This window comes from Oryzias latipes, chromosome 14 (assembly GCF_053564925.1).
Source record: "Oryzias latipes strain Hd-rR chromosome 14, Olatipes_Hd-rR_3.1".
NCBI lineage: Eukaryota > Metazoa > Chordata > Actinopteri > Beloniformes > Adrianichthyidae > Oryzias > Oryzias latipes.
The window spans coordinates 3950982-3969467 of record NC_136250.1 but is presented as its reverse complement, the minus strand read 5'-3'; the positions used below and the strand labels follow the sequence as shown (position 1 = coordinate 3969467).

Below are 18486 nucleotides of genomic sequence, written 5' to 3'. Positions count from 1 at the left end.
ACAGATATCACGTTGGGGACATTTTAAAGCAGCTCAGTTGAAGAAGCAACATGTTTTTTTTTAAAACTAGTTTGTGTCATAAAGTTTTATGTCTGTCTTTAAAGCTGCAACTTAATGTTCCAGTTTCATTTCACAAAGGACGCGTGATTGTAGTTTTTGGACTTGCATTATTTTCTGCTGTGAGACTAACTTAGAACTTTATCTGTGTCAGAAGAAAAGTCTAGTTTTGTGGGACTTTTCTTCTGAATCAGCACTCAATAGTTGCAGAAAACCTGTCTTTTTCCCATAAAGAATCACAGCTCTGGTCGAGGTTAAACCTCTGACTGCAGCAAAAGAGCCTCATAAAATATCTCATGAATCTGAAATGTGGAGCTGAAGTTACTCTGAGTAACTACTCTTAGGACAGTAACTGAGTAGTTTGGTGCTTTCATTTAGAACAAATTCATGAAGGTTTTTACGCTGCAGCAACATAAGACTGTGATCCGACCTGCCGACCCTGTCTGACTAGTTACATCACACACAGAGCCTGGGCGTCCTGCCAGTAGGAAGCTCCATAAAAGGCTTGCAGGAAGTCCGCTGCAGCAACAGGAAAGACCATATTTGGACTGACTCGTGTTGATTTTCCAGCAGGGAGCAGGCTGAGCCGATGGTGACAAAACCTGATCCTATTGGTTGTTTGACACACAAACACACTCACACAGAACACTCACACAAACATGCAGCAGATTAAGAGCCGAGTGAGGAACACAGATGGCATAAATGCTCTTTAAAACTGTTGCTGCAGAATTGTCAGATAAAATCATTTTTGATTTTCAGCTAAACGTTTTTGGGTTTTTTCACCATCCTCATTATAAACATTTAACTGCAATGTTGTGGGTCTCCTGCCTGCAAAAACCAGCTGGTTTCTGCAGCTTCGCATAAATGTGTCACAGAAAACTCACGCTAAACTCTTGAGGGTCTAAAGACCTGAGTCCAGGTGAGTCCGGGCGGGTGGAGGCATTAAGGTGGTGTTATAAATAAAACCAGCAGAAGTCAGATAAATGTTTTAATCCCGAAAGCTCTCTGAGCTCCATGTAAACATACAAACATCTCAGAACCTACACAGTAGGCAAAAACAAAGTGCACGTGTGTGCACAGTCACTTATGTACAGCATCTACACCAGTACAAAGTCCACCTCCTTTCCTGACCTTTGGCCTTTTAAAATAAAAGTCTGATCCCTGTGTGGGTCGCAGCTTTGGTCAGCAGAGGTTGGAGCTGTGGGGGGAGGGTAGCTCTGACAGGGAACTCCCCAACGGAGAGGAGCAGGAGGACGAGTAGAAGTGGTGTGACGGCGAGGAGGGGAACACCTGTGATAGTGAGGAACAGGCAGAGGAGGAGGTGAAGCAGGGGGAGGAGGCCTGGATGCCAATGGCCGGGCAGCTATGAGCCGGGGAGGAGTAGGATGAATCTGGGGAGGCGGGGGCCTCTGGGATGGTAGCAGTGGCCCCGTCGGGCTTGCGGTCGCGCTGCCTCTGGTGGATCTTGGCGTGCCTTTTGCGCTCGTCACTGCGAGCAAATTTCCGACCGCACTCGCTGCAGGGGAACGGCTTCTCCCCGGTGTGCGTGCGGATGTGCGTGGTCAGGTGGTCGCTGCGGCTGAAGCTGCGCATGCAGATGCGACACTGGAACGGCTTCTGGCCTGTGTGCACGCGCACGTGACGGGTGAGCTCGTCAGAGCGGGAGAAGCGGCGCTCACAGCCATCGGCGGGGCACACGTGTGGACGCTCGTGAGGCGGCGTCCTGCACTGCCGGCCCCCGGGGGACTTCTTGGACTGGCAGGACTTGGCGAGCAAGCCGCCGGGCCCCTGAGGCTGAATCTGCGCAGAGAAGGCCTTGATGGTGGAGAGCGGCGTGAACGGCGGCTGGAGCGGCTTCTGGTCCGGGCTCGGGCTGAGCTCGCCGTCTGGCGCTTGCTGAGGCAGGGTGTAGTCTGGCAACATCGCCATCACAGGCTGGAGGCCCAACCTGGAGGCAGAGGATGGATAGGCAGGTGGGGGGGCCTGCGATTGGTAGAGTTGCGGGGCCAAAAAGGCATCAGTGGGAGGGTGGGCGGAGTCAGAGCCTGCAGCAGATGTGTATGATGGTGTTGCCGATAAAATGGAAGAGACGTCTATGGTGCTGCAGCCCAAACTCGGCTGGGACGGTGTTGATGATGCCACAGATGGGGTGGAGGTGGTAAGGCTGCCGGCGGCAGAGGGCGGGGCTGTGATGCTCCCTAACCCCAACAGACCCAACAGAGGCTCCGCCCACAGATTGCTGCAGCCAGAAGAGCTGGGATCAAAGATAAAACGCCCACTGTAGGCCAGAGGTTGGAGGCGTGGCGTGAGAGGGGGGAAGTTCTGGAGGTCCAGGATGTCCAACAGAGATTCTGAGAAGAGAAAAAGATCAGGTCAGGGAGGGGGCACCTCAGAAACAGTGGTCTAAAAAACCTTTTGTCAACAATAAATCTGGGTTCTATTCAAATGTGACATATTATTCCCAATGAAATGCTGACTGTAAACGTCTACATTTGAATTAGAACAAAAACATCACAAACACAAACAAATCTGCTCTTCTGTTTGACCCTGAATTCTATGATACAGGTTGTTGCCACACGTTTACAACGGCTTGGAACGCAAATCCATATTTGAACATGGGCCGGACTTTGGACGTGCATGATTTGGAGTTTCTTAGTTAAAAGTGCACATGTGTTTTTCTGCAGTAAAAGTTTAACTTCCTCTCTGCTCTTTTCAAACTTCTTTATGACTTTAGCAGTTTTGTCAAAAGGTCACCATAACAGGTCTTGAGGAACTCTCTGACTTTCTTTTTCTGTCTCGTTCAGGTCATCCTCTTACCTCCGTAGTCCCCGGACTCCCCGCTCAGCAGCCCTGCCGCATCCGCCGCAGAAGCGGCCAGCAGCGAGCCTCCGGCCGCGGCGTTCTGCAGCAGCATCTGCAGCTCCTCCAGCTTCGAGTATCCGTCCAGCGGGGACGCCGGCGGCTCCGAGATTTGCAGGCTGGGCAGCAGCAGCTCCGCTTTGGTCGCTGCCATGTCTTTGTCCGGGGATGGGGCGTCAGAGGCAGCGGAGGAGCTCCGTTTCTGCACGGAGACCGGCGCTGGCTTGTGTTCCGGGCACCGGCCGGGCTGCTGCTGCTGCTGCTGCTGTTGCGGGTGGCGGCGCTCAAGGGAAGCCAACGCTGACACCTGGGGAGCTGCGGGGCAGACTGCTGTAGAGCTGCGGGGCAGACGGCTGTAGAGCTGCGGGACAGACGGCTGAAGAGCTGCGGGACAGACGGCTGTTTCTTCGTGTTTGTGGATGCAAGGGAAACGTAAACAATAACAATGCTTATTTCCGGTCCGTGGACCGGTGCCTTCGCGGGTTCACACTGGTAGAAGTCGATTTCTGTCAGATCCTGCGCGAGGATTCCCGGCTTTATAAAGACTCCTGCGTGACGTATGTTCCCAAAGATGGAATGGCGGAAGCCCATATTTGGGCAGAGCCGGCAGCGCGCTCTTTTCCAGCCTTCCAGGTGCCTCTGCAGTCTTTGTGTGGGGCCTTTTGGAGCGTGAATGATCCGGTTCTGCTCGGAGTTCGCTCCGGGCCCTCGCGTGCGGCCGAAGCGCTGGACTGTAACCGACCACCGGCCGACCACCACGGCCGGAAACCCCGCCGACAGGTCCAAACTCGAGTGTTCGAGCTCTACGTCACACGGAGACCTTCCAGGAACGTCACCACTTCCCCTTTGCCTTATTTGGGTGTTTTCCTGTCAGACCGTTGATCTTACAGCGAGTCTCGTCCTGCACATGAACCTGAGCCAGGACGTTTGATTCGGTTTCGTTTTGGGTGTTGCTCTGCTGGAAGCAAGTCCCAAGATTATTTGGTTTGAATGGCTGCACACAAACATGTCTTCAGTGTTTTTAAAACCATCCAGGCAAACTTTTCAGAAGGCGTTTGTTCAAATAAAAACAATAATAACGTGTCTCCCACATCTGATAAAAAAAAGCAAATTCATGGTGCTTTTGAATGCAGAGAGCTGAAGCTCTGAAGATGACGAGTTTGAGGTTAAACTTTTACTTTATTGAGACCAAAACAGTTGACCAACCAAAAAAAAAAAAAAAAAAAAAAGGTGGAGGAAGAAGAAAAAAGCTAAATGCTTTCCTCAGGTCAGAAACACCACAGATCTCAGTTTAGGCTGTAATGATGATTTGCTGCATAAACATTTAAATGATTAACAGTCTATTCAAGTCTATTCAATAGGGACTTGACTCAAAAAGGAAACGTATTTTCCGCATTGGTTTAACATCCGCGTTCTATAACCTCCAGCAACATTGTGGTGGAACCAGAAACTAAACTTACCTCAGAAAGTGAAAGCACCGAGGCTTTCTGCAGCCTGCTCACTTTATCTTTTTGTTTTGACATCCTTCCTGGAGGATGTATTCTGCTCTGATTTTGACAAGTCAAGCTAAAGTGGAAATGAAACTTGTCAGATGACCAAACTCAATTGTAGAAATCCGATGAAAATGGTGATTTTTTAACATGCTCTTGTAGCATTTCTTTTGATGATAGAGCACATTTATGAAGAAAATTAGGCTAAAAGCTTGTTTCTGAGTATTTCTTTATTCAAATCTTTGTGAATCGGGAGCAGATGAAAAAAAACCTCACAGTAGTGACGTACAAACTACAACCAATGGGCCACAGTTTTCCTGCTCTGCTCCATTCTGATTCATCCACTTTTAGACAAATAGATCCACGAACATCTTTGTGTTCCTCCGTTGAGCTAGAATCTGGATCTAAACTTTACAGCTGGATAGCTCCAATTTGCTTCACCTTCTTTGTTTTTATTTTTTTTAACTTGTCCTGTCCAACAGCTGGGCAAACAGATGAGAGCTTAAGGCCTCTTGTGTTGGACATATTTTACTTTAACAACAGGGGTTATGAAACTTCAGACAAACCAGAGGTATGTCTGAATAAACCCCTTTTGTAATCGAGGCCAAACTTTATTCATTTTAATTTGAAACTCTTTTATGTTGGACCGGACGGATAAGGAAAGGAAGGAAGAACAGAGAGGGATGTTAGGGGGTGGGGGGGTGGAAGGGTGATTATAGAAAGGGGGTGGGGGGGGTCTAAAACCATGAAGCAGCATAAAGCAACAAGTTGCTGGATGGTTATACTCATTACAGTGAGGTTCAGATGTAATACAAGTCTATAAGGGCGGGGCCTGTCCACACACACACTCAAATGTTATAAACATACCTGTTGGCTCCAAAAATGTTCACATGTCAACATGTACACAATACAAATATTGTTCACACATGCATACTTATGCCTTCAAACCAGCTAGTGTGAAAAATTGAAGTATTAGTGCAAAGGTGAGCTAACACCTGTGCTCAAGTGATTGTTTATGTTCTTCTAAAATAGATGATGGAATGTGAAAAGAAGGAGGGAGAGTGCCAATAACCCCACACCAAGAACCCCGCCGCAGCAGCAGCTAGAACCCCCCCAACGCATGCACGGTAGCAGATAGAGAACAACCGCCCTCCGGGCGATCAGATCTGCCACCCGGGCCAGGGCCAGCAGGACCGTCACGGGGTCCCCAGAGCCAGAGAGCAGGGAGGCATGGGGGGACAGAGAGTGCAGCTCCAGCCCAACCAGGAGAGCAGGGGCCAGCCGTCACCGCCCAGGAGGAGGACCCCCATGGGAAGAGGGGATTCACAAGAAGTGTTGTGAACATGGCCCGACCAGGCCCGCCCACAATTGGAGATTTGGCAAGGCCCAGCGCTCAGGGGCAAGGACCAGAACCCACACCACAGGGACACAGACACCCCCAGGCTCAGGTGAGATGTGATCACCGGCTCCTGGCATTGCCAGAGAACTCAGGGATCCCTCTCCCTGCGTGGAGAGAGGGCTGCCGGAAGACAGCTCCCAAGGGACACAGCCGTTGCCAAGGGCCCAGTACCCCCTACCAGGGATGTGGTAGACGACAGATGGTCCGAGGTCCCACCTTCCTTGCAAGATGCATGTGTGTGTGTTTGTGAGGGTGTGTGTTCATGTATGTGTGTTTATATTGGAGTGTATAATTTGAGGGGTAAAGGGTGTGTGTACTAAGGGGATGCAGTTAAAATTGGCGGGTAGGGCACTGAGAGGACATCTGTTGCTTGCTGGCAGTAATGTCCAAGCACCCTCCTACCTAGGGTCCTGCATGTCTGAAGGCCTGTTCACACCGGGACGAATTTCGCCGGCGATTTTCGCCGACGTTTAACGCCTCGTGACAAAACAAAGGGCACCAATGTGAGTGTGCACACCGAGGCGAAAAAACGCCACGCGCCAAAGCGTCAAAAAAAAAAACGCCTCGGGTTCGTTTTTTTTTTCTCGACGCGTCGCGTCGAAATCTATTCGACCAATGAGAACGGCGCTTTTGCACACGTGTCTGGAGCTTCTGAAGTTACAGTAAAACACAACTTGGGGGCGCTCAAACACAAAACTGCCTTGCTGAGCACATATACCAGCGAAGAAGACAGACGCCGAGTAGCGTCTACACTGCCGCGAAGAAATAATGACGGACATTCTTAAATATCCCTGAACCAAGCACCAGTTGGAGCTACTGGTGCTTGAAATATTCATGTTTTCTTTGTATGATTCTGACAAGCGCGTAAATACTTGCTCTCTTCTTCTGAGTGAAAAGCGACTTTAAGAATCGTAAAGTTGCGCAGCGCCACCTTGTGTACAGGAGTATTTCTGTTTACATTAAGCGCCATCTAATGTCAGGGAAGGAAATTGCATGTTCGCTCGGCTCATCGTCAGCGAAAATCGCCTGGGTGTGAACACAAAAGACGTGGCCAAAAACGCTGGCAAATAACGCCTGGCGAATATTCGTCCCGGTGTGTACGGGCCTTGAGGTGAAAATAAAACCGAGAGGGGGGGGGGGGGGGGGGGGGGGCGCTATTCCATACGGCAACCATGGGAGGGGGACCACTGCCAAGTTGCTCCTCCCCTGAAATTGCATTGCAGGCTGATACCCCCCCCCCCCCACCTCCCCATCACCCTGATAAGAGATTACATAAGGAAGAGGGTAAGTCGGGGACAGCTGGTTGACTGTCCCCCGATGGTCAAACAGCCCCCCCCCAGCATAGGGCCCAGGTCCCCTCAGCCCAGGGGTCCCATCCCCTGAAGTGCCGACCCCCAGGCCCCAAACCACCCACCCCCACACAGAGAGGGAGGAGCCAGATAGCGCCAACCCCCCCGGAGCTAGGCATGCCCCCAGGCGCTGCCCCTAGGAGAGTTCTGGTCAGGCCTCGATGGGACCGAGTCAGCCAACCAGTTGGGGCGACTGCCGATTGCCTCAGCGGAGACCCCGACCCGTCAAACCTCCAAGGTCCCGTACCGATAGTAGACCCTCCCCCAGACAGCCCCCCACAAGACAGGGACAACAAGCCCCACCCTTCCCGCCACATCCCCCCAGACCCGGCAGCCCGGGTGGATGTCACCCAGAGCGACTGCAGGCCGTAACAGGGTTGCCCTGCCCCGTCCCACTGCCAGGGAAGAAGTGATCCCAGCTCCAGGTGCTGGATCCTCCCCCGAGCAGGGTCCCCCGCCAACCACCCCCAGCACAGGCAAAAAGACCACCCCCCAAGCCAAGCCAGACCACCACTCAACCTCCCCAACCACACACACCCACACCCGAGCCCGGAAGACCGCGCAGCATCCAAGCCCGCCCCACCCAGGCACCGGCCCCGACCCCCTGTTACCACGGCAGACAGACAAGGAGCATGAATCCTAAATGTGAGAGAAGACATGCCTTAAGATTCAGGATGCAAATAAAATTGAAAAGAAATGAGGAGAGGAAAGGGAGCTGAAGGGTCGAAAACACGTCACCAGTATTTCAGTAAAAAAAGGTGGGTTTGTGACAATTCAGATGAAAGTCATGTTAGCAAGAACGCTGGACCTTATTGGTGATTTTGCACGCGAGAAGGCTCGATGTTGGGTTTTGGGTGAACAAAGTTAAGCAAGTACCAGGTTAAAAGGTTAGAAAAAGAAGCTTGATTTACCCATTCACTATTCATTCATTAAGTGTATTTAAACGATGACAAATCATATATGGCCAATTTGTATTTTGATGGTGGTTTTATTAGCTGCGTTTTTTTTTAATCTCCACTGATTATCATTTTTTTTCATGGAAAAGTTTATTTCTTATTTCAGAATCAGTTCTGCCATCAATATATGAAACCATATAAATTATATTGTGTTTGGAGTGCTCAGTTCTTCCCATACATGTCAGTTGTCATGTTATTTTGTCACAAAGATGATAGTGAAAAATACAACCATAATGCATAACTGTAGGAAAAACAGCCTAAAAAATTGCTGCTGTGTTAGGGGACTGGTAAAAATTCTTTTCATGGGGCCCCAAACCCCCAGCGGCGCCCTTGGTGGTACAACAAAAATGGTGAGCAATATCAGAGCTATCCAGATTATAGCTCAGATGAGGAAAACAAAGACTTTCATGGATCTGACTGCGATTTTAATTTTTTTATAAACGTCCTCCAGCATGAGAAAGATGCTACAAGAACACATTGAAAACACCATTTGGGCCTTTAAGGGTCAACCATCTTTTGTATACATACTTATGATCTTATTTTAACATTTTTCATAATTCTGTCCTGTTTATTAATTTTAATGACTAACTCACTCTTATGACAAACTGACGGAAGTCAGCGTTTTTCCGACATCAACCTTCATTCCTAACATTGTTTTTATTCCCTTGGTTTCATTCTGAATCAGGCTTTGATGCTGCAGGACCATGAATGAGAAGAATTCACAGAACGTCAGGCGTGTTGTGACCTGCAGTCAGGTGGAAAATGTCTCCTTCAGCAGGCCGCTGAGCTTCTCTTCATCTTTTAGACCTTCCAAGAATGATCAAATGTTTTCGGTTTATTACAAACAGCTTTCTTGAATGAATAACCTGAAGAGTCTTCATTTTAAAGGCTCGGTCTTTTCAACAGTCTATAGGTGAATCAGCACGTGACCAGTTTAGCAGGAAGATGGAGAGCCTGAACTTCAGACACCGAACATTTCTGACGTTAAAACATTTGCTGCAAAGCTTTGATCACATGCAGACGTTTATTGTCGTTTTAGGTGAATCCGCGGCTTTTCCAGAGCAGAGGGCGGCGTGATTTCTGCAGAAATCAGCGGCTGACCGCCTTTGCTAAACGTTTAGAGGGATTATTAGAGAATGAAAAACGAGACTCCCACATGCCAGAAAAAGACATGCGCGCATGCGCACTGCCATAGAACGAGAGCTCGCGGAACGTCTCCGAAGCTGTTGCTATGGAGACGGAGTTCAAACACTGCGTGAAGCTCGAGTCTGACCGTGGGTTCAGGCGCTGAAGGGGAAAGTTTTCTTCCCATTTTCGAACCGAGGCCGGAACCAGAAGCACCTACAGAACCGGTGAGCTCTTTGCTGTGACGTCACCAATGGGGGTTTGAGTGGATGATGATGATGATGATGAAAAGTAGATGCATTTCGGGCCTAGTTTAACTCACTGGAGGATGAAGCTAGAGAACCTGCTGAAGGTTTCCTAACAGATCCCATCTTTTTGATGTGTTTGGGTCTATACCATTGACTGGATATGAAAACTGGACTGAGTAACCCCTCTCCCTACGTTTCAAACAGGAAGTACTAACTGGCTCCAAGAAGCCAAAATCCAATGAACTTCTTGCTCTGATATATATATATTTTTTTTACATGTGCCTCGTGATGTTTTTTCTGTTGTGTTGTTATTCAAGTTATAAACTGACCCATCAGGTGCAAGAAAAAGTAGGTGGTCTTGTGTCAAACATTTGAAATATTTGATTGACAAATGTTGGGGGTGTGGACTTCCAACAAGCTTATTCCTGATTGGCGAGAGTGGTTGCCATAGAAACGACGACTCAGACCAACTTGGACCAATCACTGTGTACTGATGTTGTTAGGCTTCAAAGCGGAGATGTCTGTATTCCTGCGCTGCCATGGGCGAATCAGAAGATTCCGCAGGCTTGTGACATACAACCTACAAAGGAACTGTACTCAAAAGCATCCATTTGATTTTCAAAATAACTCTTGACTCTTTCCAAGAAATCTGTGGAATTGACAGGTTTTGTCAGATAAACAGACGCTTTAACCAATATGACTTTAAAGGGAACCAAACTGCTATTCATGTGTTCCTTACAGTCGTTAATGTGTCGGAGCCTGTAGGATTTAATTCTGTACACCGGTAAGGGTACGTTTCTGCTCTCCAGACAGCTTCCTCCGTTTTCTAACCTTCAGCACACCTCTGCTTCTACAGGTACACCTTCACAAAGAGCTTTTTAATGGGTTACATCTATGCAAACAGGTGGAAGAGGTGTCATGCCGAAGAAAGCGAAGAAAAGTTTGGGGAGGACAGAAGGGGAGCGTTTGGTGCAGCTGCATCACAGAGCTCAGGCTGAGGAGGAGATGTCCAAGAAGAAGGAGGAGATGCTGGCACTCTTCCTGAAGGTAAAGCGTCTACTTCTAAAGAGCTTTCAATCTTCTTCAGGGCAGAGCGGAACAGTCTCTGAACGTGCAATCAGAGGCTGACCGCTCGACCTCTGCTCCACAGCCATCCAATCACAGGATTTGAGGGTCTGATAGACCAGTACTTTACTGGACTCTTCCAGAACGCTGCAGCTCGAAGGCAGTACGAGCATCTCTGGCCTGTCCTCAGGTCTTTGCACAAACTTCCTGTTGCTCAGAGAACAGACATTGAAACAGCTGTATTTATGCGTAAGTCCCTCAATGGTTCAACACCACTGGACATCTCTTACATGTTGGTCACAAATGAACCAGCTGGAACTCTGAGGAGCTAAGGGACAGACCTTCTGCTGATGCTCCCTAAAAACTCCATGGTTAAAAAAGACCCAAGTTGGGCTGTTTTTAACCCAAATCCTAACGTTAAAAAGGGGCAGACATTTTTCTGGGTTATTTTAAGTCAGGAAGAAATATATAAATGTGGTTCAGATGAAACCACTATAATATAAAGAATTAGTATTACTTCAAAAACTAAATATGCTGTTCAAAAAATTAAAGGGGGCACTTAAATAACTCAGTGTTGCTCCAAGTCAGTCACACTTCTGTGTAATCGAACTGTCCAATTAGGAAGCAACACTGACTGATAATCAATGTCACATGTTTTTGTGTAAGTGGAATAGACAACAGGTGGAAATAATGAGCGATCAGCAAAAGCCCTCCAATAAAGGAGTGGTTCTGCAAGACCATAGACGACTTCTCCAGTTTTATGGTTTCTGGCTGATATTCTGGCGACTTTGTTGTCACTCAAGCGCTACCATGAAACGGCGTCGCCAACCCAAACAAGTGCCCCAGGTAGTGCAACTCATCCAGGATGGCACATCAATGTGAGCTGCAGCAAGAAGGTTTGCTGTCTGTCAGTGTAGGGTACAGAGCATGGAGGCGCTACCAGGAGACAGGTCAGTACATCGGGAGAGGTGGAGGAGGCCGTGGGCAGGCAAAAACACTGCATCAGGACCACCATCTCCTCCTTGGTGCAAAGAGAGACAGGAGGAGCACTGCCAGAGCCTTACAAAATGACCTCCAGCAGGCCACAAATGTGAACATGTCTGCTTAAACTGTTAGACACGGACTCCATGAAGGTGGTATGAGGGCCCCGACTTCCACAGGTGGGAGAACACTGTGCGAGACGTCCGCCACTGATGTCCTGTGCACTGCTCACATGAAAGCAGGTTCACACTGAGCACATGTGACAGACGTGACGGAGTCTGGAGTTGCCGGGAAGAACATTCTGCTGCCTGAAACATCGTCCAACATGAGCAGTTGGGCAGTGGGTCAGTAATTGTTTGGGGTGGCATTTCCTTGGAGGCCCGCACAGCTCTCCATGTGCTCAACAGAGGTAGCCTGACTGCCATTAGGTACCCATGAGATTCTCAGACCCTCTGTGAGGCCGTATGCTGGTGCGATTGGTCCTGGGTTCCTCTCAATGCAAGACAATGCTAGACCTCATGTGGCTGGAGTGTGTCAGCAGTTTCTGCTCGATGAAGGTATTGATGTAAAGGACTGACCCGCCTGCTACCCAGACTTGAGTCCAATTGAGCACATCTGGGACATCATGTCTCGGTCATCCACCAACACTGACTGTCCAAGAGTTAGCGGAGGCTTTGGTTCAGGTTTGGGAGGAGACCCCCAGGAGACCATCCGCTGCCTCACCAGAATCTTACAGTCATCTCAGTCATGCAGGCACCTAGAGGCCACGCCCACTACTGAGCCTGATTTTGACTAATTTTTAATATTTCATTTATTCAGGGATATGTGTGATGTTTGTAGTGTTCCCTTTATTTTTTTGCACAGTGTATGTATATCCATCCATCCATCCATCCATCCATCCATTTTCTTAATCCACCATATCCCTTTCGGGGTCACGGGGTTTCTGGAGCACATCCTGGACAGGTCTCCAGTCTGTCACAGGGCCAATTCAATTCAGTTCAATTCAATTTTATTTGTATAGCCCAAAATCACAACAACAGTCGTCTCGATGGGCTTCGAAGTAAAACATGAACTCAAAAGGATCACGAATACAAAGAGTTCAATAGGAAAATACTAAAATGAACTAACAAACTGACTAAGCTATACTGGCATCCCTGCCCTTAGACCCCCCTTCACGGTAAGGAAAAACTCCCCAAAAAACCGGATTCCGGAAAAAACGAAGAAACCTCAGGGGTGTCCACATGAAGGAGGGATCCTCCCCCAGGACGGACAGGCGATTTACCAGAACTCTTAGAGAAGAATTAACTTATCTAAATCTACAACTACATATATAAAAGTCCAGCAGACGAGCTTCATCCAGCCGTGGTTGTGGGGACAGTCAAAGGCGCGAGTCGAGCCGGAGACAGGAACCACAGCCAGGTGTAGGAGCAGGAGCAGAGACGAAGTAAACGGTCAGGAACTGGAGCACGGATGAACCAACTGGAATCTGGAAGCACTCCCACTCCCCAGGAGGGGAGAGGAAAAGAGGGACAATACATGAATCGCACTGTACCAAACAGAGGCATGGAGAACTAAATGATAAATTATGATCAAGAATAGAGAAGAGAGGAAGCGTAGAAGTAGAAAAGAAAAGAGGACAGAACCCCAGTGCACCATAGTTACCCCAGCTTTAACTTCTAGCAGCCTTTTAAAGGAAAAAGTTATTAAGTTTAATTTAAACAAATTAACATTAAGTTAAATAATCTCTGAATATTAACTAGTCTGATAATAAGCCTGTCCAAAGAGGAATGTTTTCAGTCTAACTTTGAATGTAGAAACTGAGTCGGCCTCTCTTACATGAGCTGGGAGTTTATTCCATAAGACAGGCCACACAATGTCCTCCCAATAGGAATGAACAAAGAAATGGGTCCCAAATACCCAAAGTGTTTTAACCCTAGAGCACTATCACCGGGGGAATTTTAACCAAGCAAAACTATTTACATGGATTTCAATGTCGCGTGTCGAGGAGTCTGTGCCTTCACCAGGGAAGTCTCACGTGTCCCAGGAATGGGTGGACCAAAGTTTCTAGTATCGTTTTTTTTTTTTTTTAGGAATCGTTTTGTTCTGAAATTCTTATTTTTTCAATCATTTTTGAGCATGTTTTTAGGAACTTCCTATGTTTTTCATTTTATTACACATACCACCGTTGAAAATAAAAACCACTTTAATTTGTGTTGTCATGTTTGGATCTATATTTATGACAAGTGCTTTTGTTGGGTAGATTATAACGTGTAAAAATCACCCGGCAAGAGGGATGGTGTAACTTTTTAGAGTGAACGTGTTCTAGGGTTGGGAGAGTACCCCATGAGATCCGAGCTTTGCTGTTTTCAGAAGCCTCCTTGTTTGTGTAACGCAGGACAAGCTGCAGAAGGAGCAGAGGAACACAGCGGTGAACCTGCTGAAGGTGACCGATCGCTGGAGGTCCATCCAGCGTCAGGCTCGGGTCACTGAGCTGCGAGGGAACATAGTGGTGTCCCGGCAGATGTTTGAGAGGGAGGTGGATGAGCTGAACTTTGTCATTGAGGTGAATGCTCTCACAGTCCCTCAGCTCCTCGCGGCGTTTGGTCTCTGACTGTAAGTGAACTCGTGTTGCAGAAACTGATGGGGGACCTGCAGGGGGCGGAGCGTCAGACTGCACATGTGCAGGCCAGCCACCTGCAGCAGCTGGACCACCTTCTGGCTCAGGACCTCAAGCGAATGGGGTGTCTGCACCAGGATTGGGGAGGAGGCCTGCAAGACCTGTGTTCCTCGTACAGCTCTGAGAAGTAGGTCCTTGAAGGTGTGCGACTTCTGCACCAAACTCAGGGTTGTTCCTTCCTGCAATGTGAGTTTACAGTTAATGATGTCTTTCTGTGGAAGGGGAATGAAGCCTACAGCGCCACCTGCTGATCAAGCCTCTCATTCTTGTTCAGGGAGTGAGCAGCTCGGGCGAACACATGATTGTAGATTTGACATGCAGGCGATGTTTGCAGGCAACAAATGTTTGCGCAGTTTGAGGAGCAGCGGGACAAACTCCAGAGCAAAGTGTTCTCTGCAGATCAGCACCACAAAGACGCCATGCAGGAGATAAAGAAGACATCCACAGACAGAGAGAGCTGGTTCTCCAGCCATTCTGACCCAAAGGTATTTGAGTCGTCTCACCTGATTCATCCTCCCAGGTCCGTCTCTGCCCTGCAAGTCTTTGTTTCTGTGGACAGAACGTTCAAATGGGGTTAAGAGACAATCTGCACGAGAGCATCTCCAACATCCTGGGATCTTGGAAGCACAACATCAACAATGTGAAGAAGAAGGAGGAGGAGGTGGCTCTTCTGCTGGATTATGTCACCCAACAACTGAAGATCACGATGAGACTGAAGGTATGGACGCAGGTTTACAGAGGGGAGAGAGAGCAGGAGGACCTGCTGATGTCAGGCACACATGCAGGTTGAAGGTTGAACTCTGTTAGCTTGAAGGCAGCTGGACACCTGCAGTCACAGAGTTCTTGTCCATAACAGCAAAACATCTGTCAGCTCTTCATTTGGTTCAGACGTTCCCATCAGCAAAATATCAGTCATGAATCCACAAAGATCTCCAAAGGCAGGTTTGTTAAAATAACTGTGTCCCAGTGGAATCATCACAACACAAGAATACTCCCCCCCCCCCAACCACACACCTCCTGCACACGCCCCCGACAATCTGAAAATCTCTCTATGTTGATCTCAGATATTTTTGATGGTAATCTTGTAAACCAGACATGTTGTTTGTTTCATCTACGTCATTCAGAGGTTTTCTTGATCCCAACTTCAGCCATAAAAAGAAGCAAACACTCGTCTCCATCTGAAATCATAAAACCAACCACACTGGAGCCACCTGACTTCAGCAGGTAACCACTAGGGGGCAATCAAGTTCCTCTTCATCCACTCTAATGGAAGGTGATCCAACTTCACAATCCAACTTCAAAATCAAAGAGGAATACAATCAAACATAATTTTACTGTAAGCAGGAAGTTCCCTTAAAGTTCCACTCCAATCATTTTTATGATCTATTTTCAAAATGTTCCCAGTGGTCATTTTCTAGGACATAGTTTCTGCAGAGCGGCAGGAGCTCATCTGAAATTTATCTCTGAGCTGTGGATGGGACTGTTGGTGCACAGTAAGCCTGTCTCCATTTCCCATCAACCATCTGTTTACACTTACCCCCACTAGCTTACAGTCCCTCACACCCCCGACCTAACATTACCGGTGCAACAAAACTGGCAGCAATGTTGTATCTATCCAGTCGTACAGTTTAGATCCAGATTCCAGCTCAGACGAGGTAAACAAAGACGCTCATGGATCTACTTGTCTGACAGCGGATGATCAGAATAGAGCAGAGCGGGGAGCCTGTGAGCTGCTGATTGTAGTTTGCATGTCACGCCTACAAGCTTTTTCAAACAGGATTTTTTTTAATCTGCCCCTGATGCCCAATAATTTGAATAAAAAAATTCTCAGAAATCTTAATATTCTTAATACTTGTCCTCCACTATCAGAAAATTACCAGAAGAACATGTTAAAAACACCCATTTACATCCGAGTGGGTTTCTTTCCTCGTTCCAGAACAAGGCCGAGCAGCTGAGAGACAGGGTGAAAGCCACTGAGTGGGAGAAGGAGTTTATGGAGGAGAATCTGACCGCCTACAGGAACGAGATGAACCTCAGGTTTTACCAGGCCCAGGGCCAGGTGGCATCGGGTCGCCAAGCAACAAGGAAGCAGCTCACCCAGCTTGCAGTGCAGGGGGATGCTGCCGCTGAGAAGCAGCAGGCCGCCATCGCTCAGGTGAAACACGGCTCACCTGTCTGTATGTCCGCTACCAAAGCCGCCATGCTCCCCACTCATCCCTGACTCTGCTGTTTCAGGGAGAGAAGGTGCTGCGAGCCGCTAAAATGTGCCTCAAGTTGAAGCTCCAGCATGAGGATTTACCACCACTGTTTGCCCCTCTACACCTCCCCCCTGAGGAGGACACACAGGTAAGGAGCAGGACATGACTTCTAGGGAAACAACCACTCTCACCCAGACTACAGCTGAATGTAAACCAGTACTGTTTGCTCCTTTTGCCTCAACCAAACAGTGGACACTACCTGCTGTAGGTTATGCCCCGCCCCTTTTTATAGCCAGCTAGAGATGCGGGAATTTTGGATCATTCACTAATAATTGAGGCAGAAAAGAAAGATCTGCATTTTCAGAGCTGGAAGCAGATTGACTCAGGTCTGCAGAATCCCCTTCATCCTCACAGGTAAAGAGAACCGCTTTAACCTCCCAACAGCTGGAGATGATCAGGAATAACAGCTTCAGAAATCTTGTTGAAGACCGTTTAGATCTCCTCTTAACCTCTCCTGAACGTCAACATCGGGTAATGATCTCTGACAGTAATGTTCAGAACCGTTAATTGATGAAACTAGAACATATCATTGACTGGGACTGCTTTAACCTGCTGTAGGTCATTTTTATCAGACAGTTTGTCTGTTTGCTTTCAGTTTGTTCATGTTAATGATTCTCACAGCAGAGTCAGTCATGGTGTGCCTCAGGGTTCTATGCTTGGTCCAGCCGTGTTTGGTTCAAACATGCATCCAACATGTCAGCAATTCTCAACTAGTCTCATCATAAAACCCGCTGTTCTCAGTGGTCATGAGGTTCTGACTTAGTTGTTCAGAAGTAAAGCTAAGCAAACTGTCCCAGGTGACCCCCCCCCCCCCCTTTGCCCAACAGCAGCTGGGTAGGCTCCCTCTTCTCTTTGATCTGCATGTGCAGATCCATAGATGGTTGCAAAGACTGTTGCATGGACTAATGCATAGACGGCATGTACAATACTTGTGCTCCACTTTCTCCTGAGTGTCTAAGGTTAACCCTTGTGCTATCTTAGATGACCCCACCCTTCCATTGACGTGTTCTCCCTACCATGACAAAGGTGGATAAAGGTGGAAAGATTTCATGTAATCCATGGACACCAGTAAAGATCACAAATCATTGAAGAAAAGAGGTTCAGAGCTCTGTCTAGTGGGTCTAGATGACCCAACTCCCAAGGGTAAAGTGCCTAGGATAGCACAAGGGTTAAAGGTTTTAGTTGATGCCTGCTGACCCAGTCATATTTCTTTAACTCTTGTCAAAGTAACGTGTGACCTGACCTACATTTGGGTTTGAACCCACCAGTTGAGCATCCCTGCATCATGAAGCATCATTATTCAGCACACATTTCCATGGTTTTGCTGATGATCCTTTGGGTCAGCGTGCTGCTCTCTCCTGTCTTGTTCTGCAGGGGTCTGAGGATGTTCAGCACCTGCAGCAGCGTCTGACCAAAGCTGTGCTGCAGCGGGACGCACTGAGGAAACACAAATCAGACTTAAGCCAAGAAAACGTGCAACTCCAGCTGCTGCTGGGTCAGCACTCATTTGGACTCCATGAAGACTGCTGTCCTCTGCCCACGTCTCAGGCTCCCATCATCTCTGCACCAGCTGCTGGGCAACAGCGCCACACTGTGATCGAAGCCGCACACATAGCAAAATATTGCCTGTGAAAAAGTAGGAACACAAGTTTTGGATCTGAATGGACAGACATCCTTTTATTCTCAACAAACATTCTGGATAATAAAATTCTGGAAGTGTTGAGATTCCTGTAATTCCCCTGTTGGTAAAATAAAGACACCTCCTCCAACTTGACTGCGTCTCTGTTTAGGTGGCTTTGTCACTGAGAAGGAAAACAGCGCCTCCCTGTGGTCGATGCAGATCTGATTTTTTTCTTTTTTGTTTACAAAAGAATAAAGGAAATGAAGAAAACGGGGAGATAACAAGCAATTTTGCCATATGCCATATTGTCATCAAGGTTTCAAGTGTTTTTAATCCCATTTATCAAAAAAGTACAACTAAATAAAACCTTTAAACACAGAATCATCAGGATCACACTAGCT

At 47.9% G+C, this 18486-nt stretch overlaps 2 protein-coding genes across 2 annotated transcripts; one reads left to right on the top strand and one right to left on the bottom strand.

Annotated features, from left to right (window-relative positions):
- Positions 1 to 1032: 1032 nt before the first annotated feature.
- Positions 1033 to 3429, bottom strand: LOC101160576 (early growth response protein 1-A). The gene is made up of 2 exons (XM_011483120.4): positions 2875 to 3429; positions 1033 to 2408 (listed from the first exon to the last, which is right to left on the bottom strand). The coding sequence occupies exons 1-2, from the start codon at positions 3068 to 3070 to the stop codon at positions 1240 to 1242; spliced, it is 1365 nt and encodes a 454-aa protein (XP_011481422.1). The 5' UTR covers positions 3071 to 3429; the 3' UTR covers positions 1033 to 1239.
- Positions 3430 to 9318: 5889 nt separating this feature from the next.
- drc2 (dynein regulatory complex subunit 2) lies at positions 9319 to 18238 on the top strand. The gene is made up of 9 exons (XM_004076044.5): positions 9319 to 9462; positions 10388 to 10530; positions 13925 to 14092; positions 14164 to 14333; positions 14541 to 14691; positions 14766 to 14924; positions 16143 to 16361; positions 16442 to 16552; positions 17839 to 18238. Exons 2-9 carry the CDS (start codon positions 10402 to 10404, stop codon positions 18094 to 18096), a joined length of 1365 nt encoding a protein of 454 aa, XP_004076092.1. The 5' UTR covers positions 9319 to 9462; positions 10388 to 10401; the 3' UTR covers positions 18097 to 18238.
- The last annotated feature ends 248 nt before the right edge of the window (positions 18239 to 18486 follow it).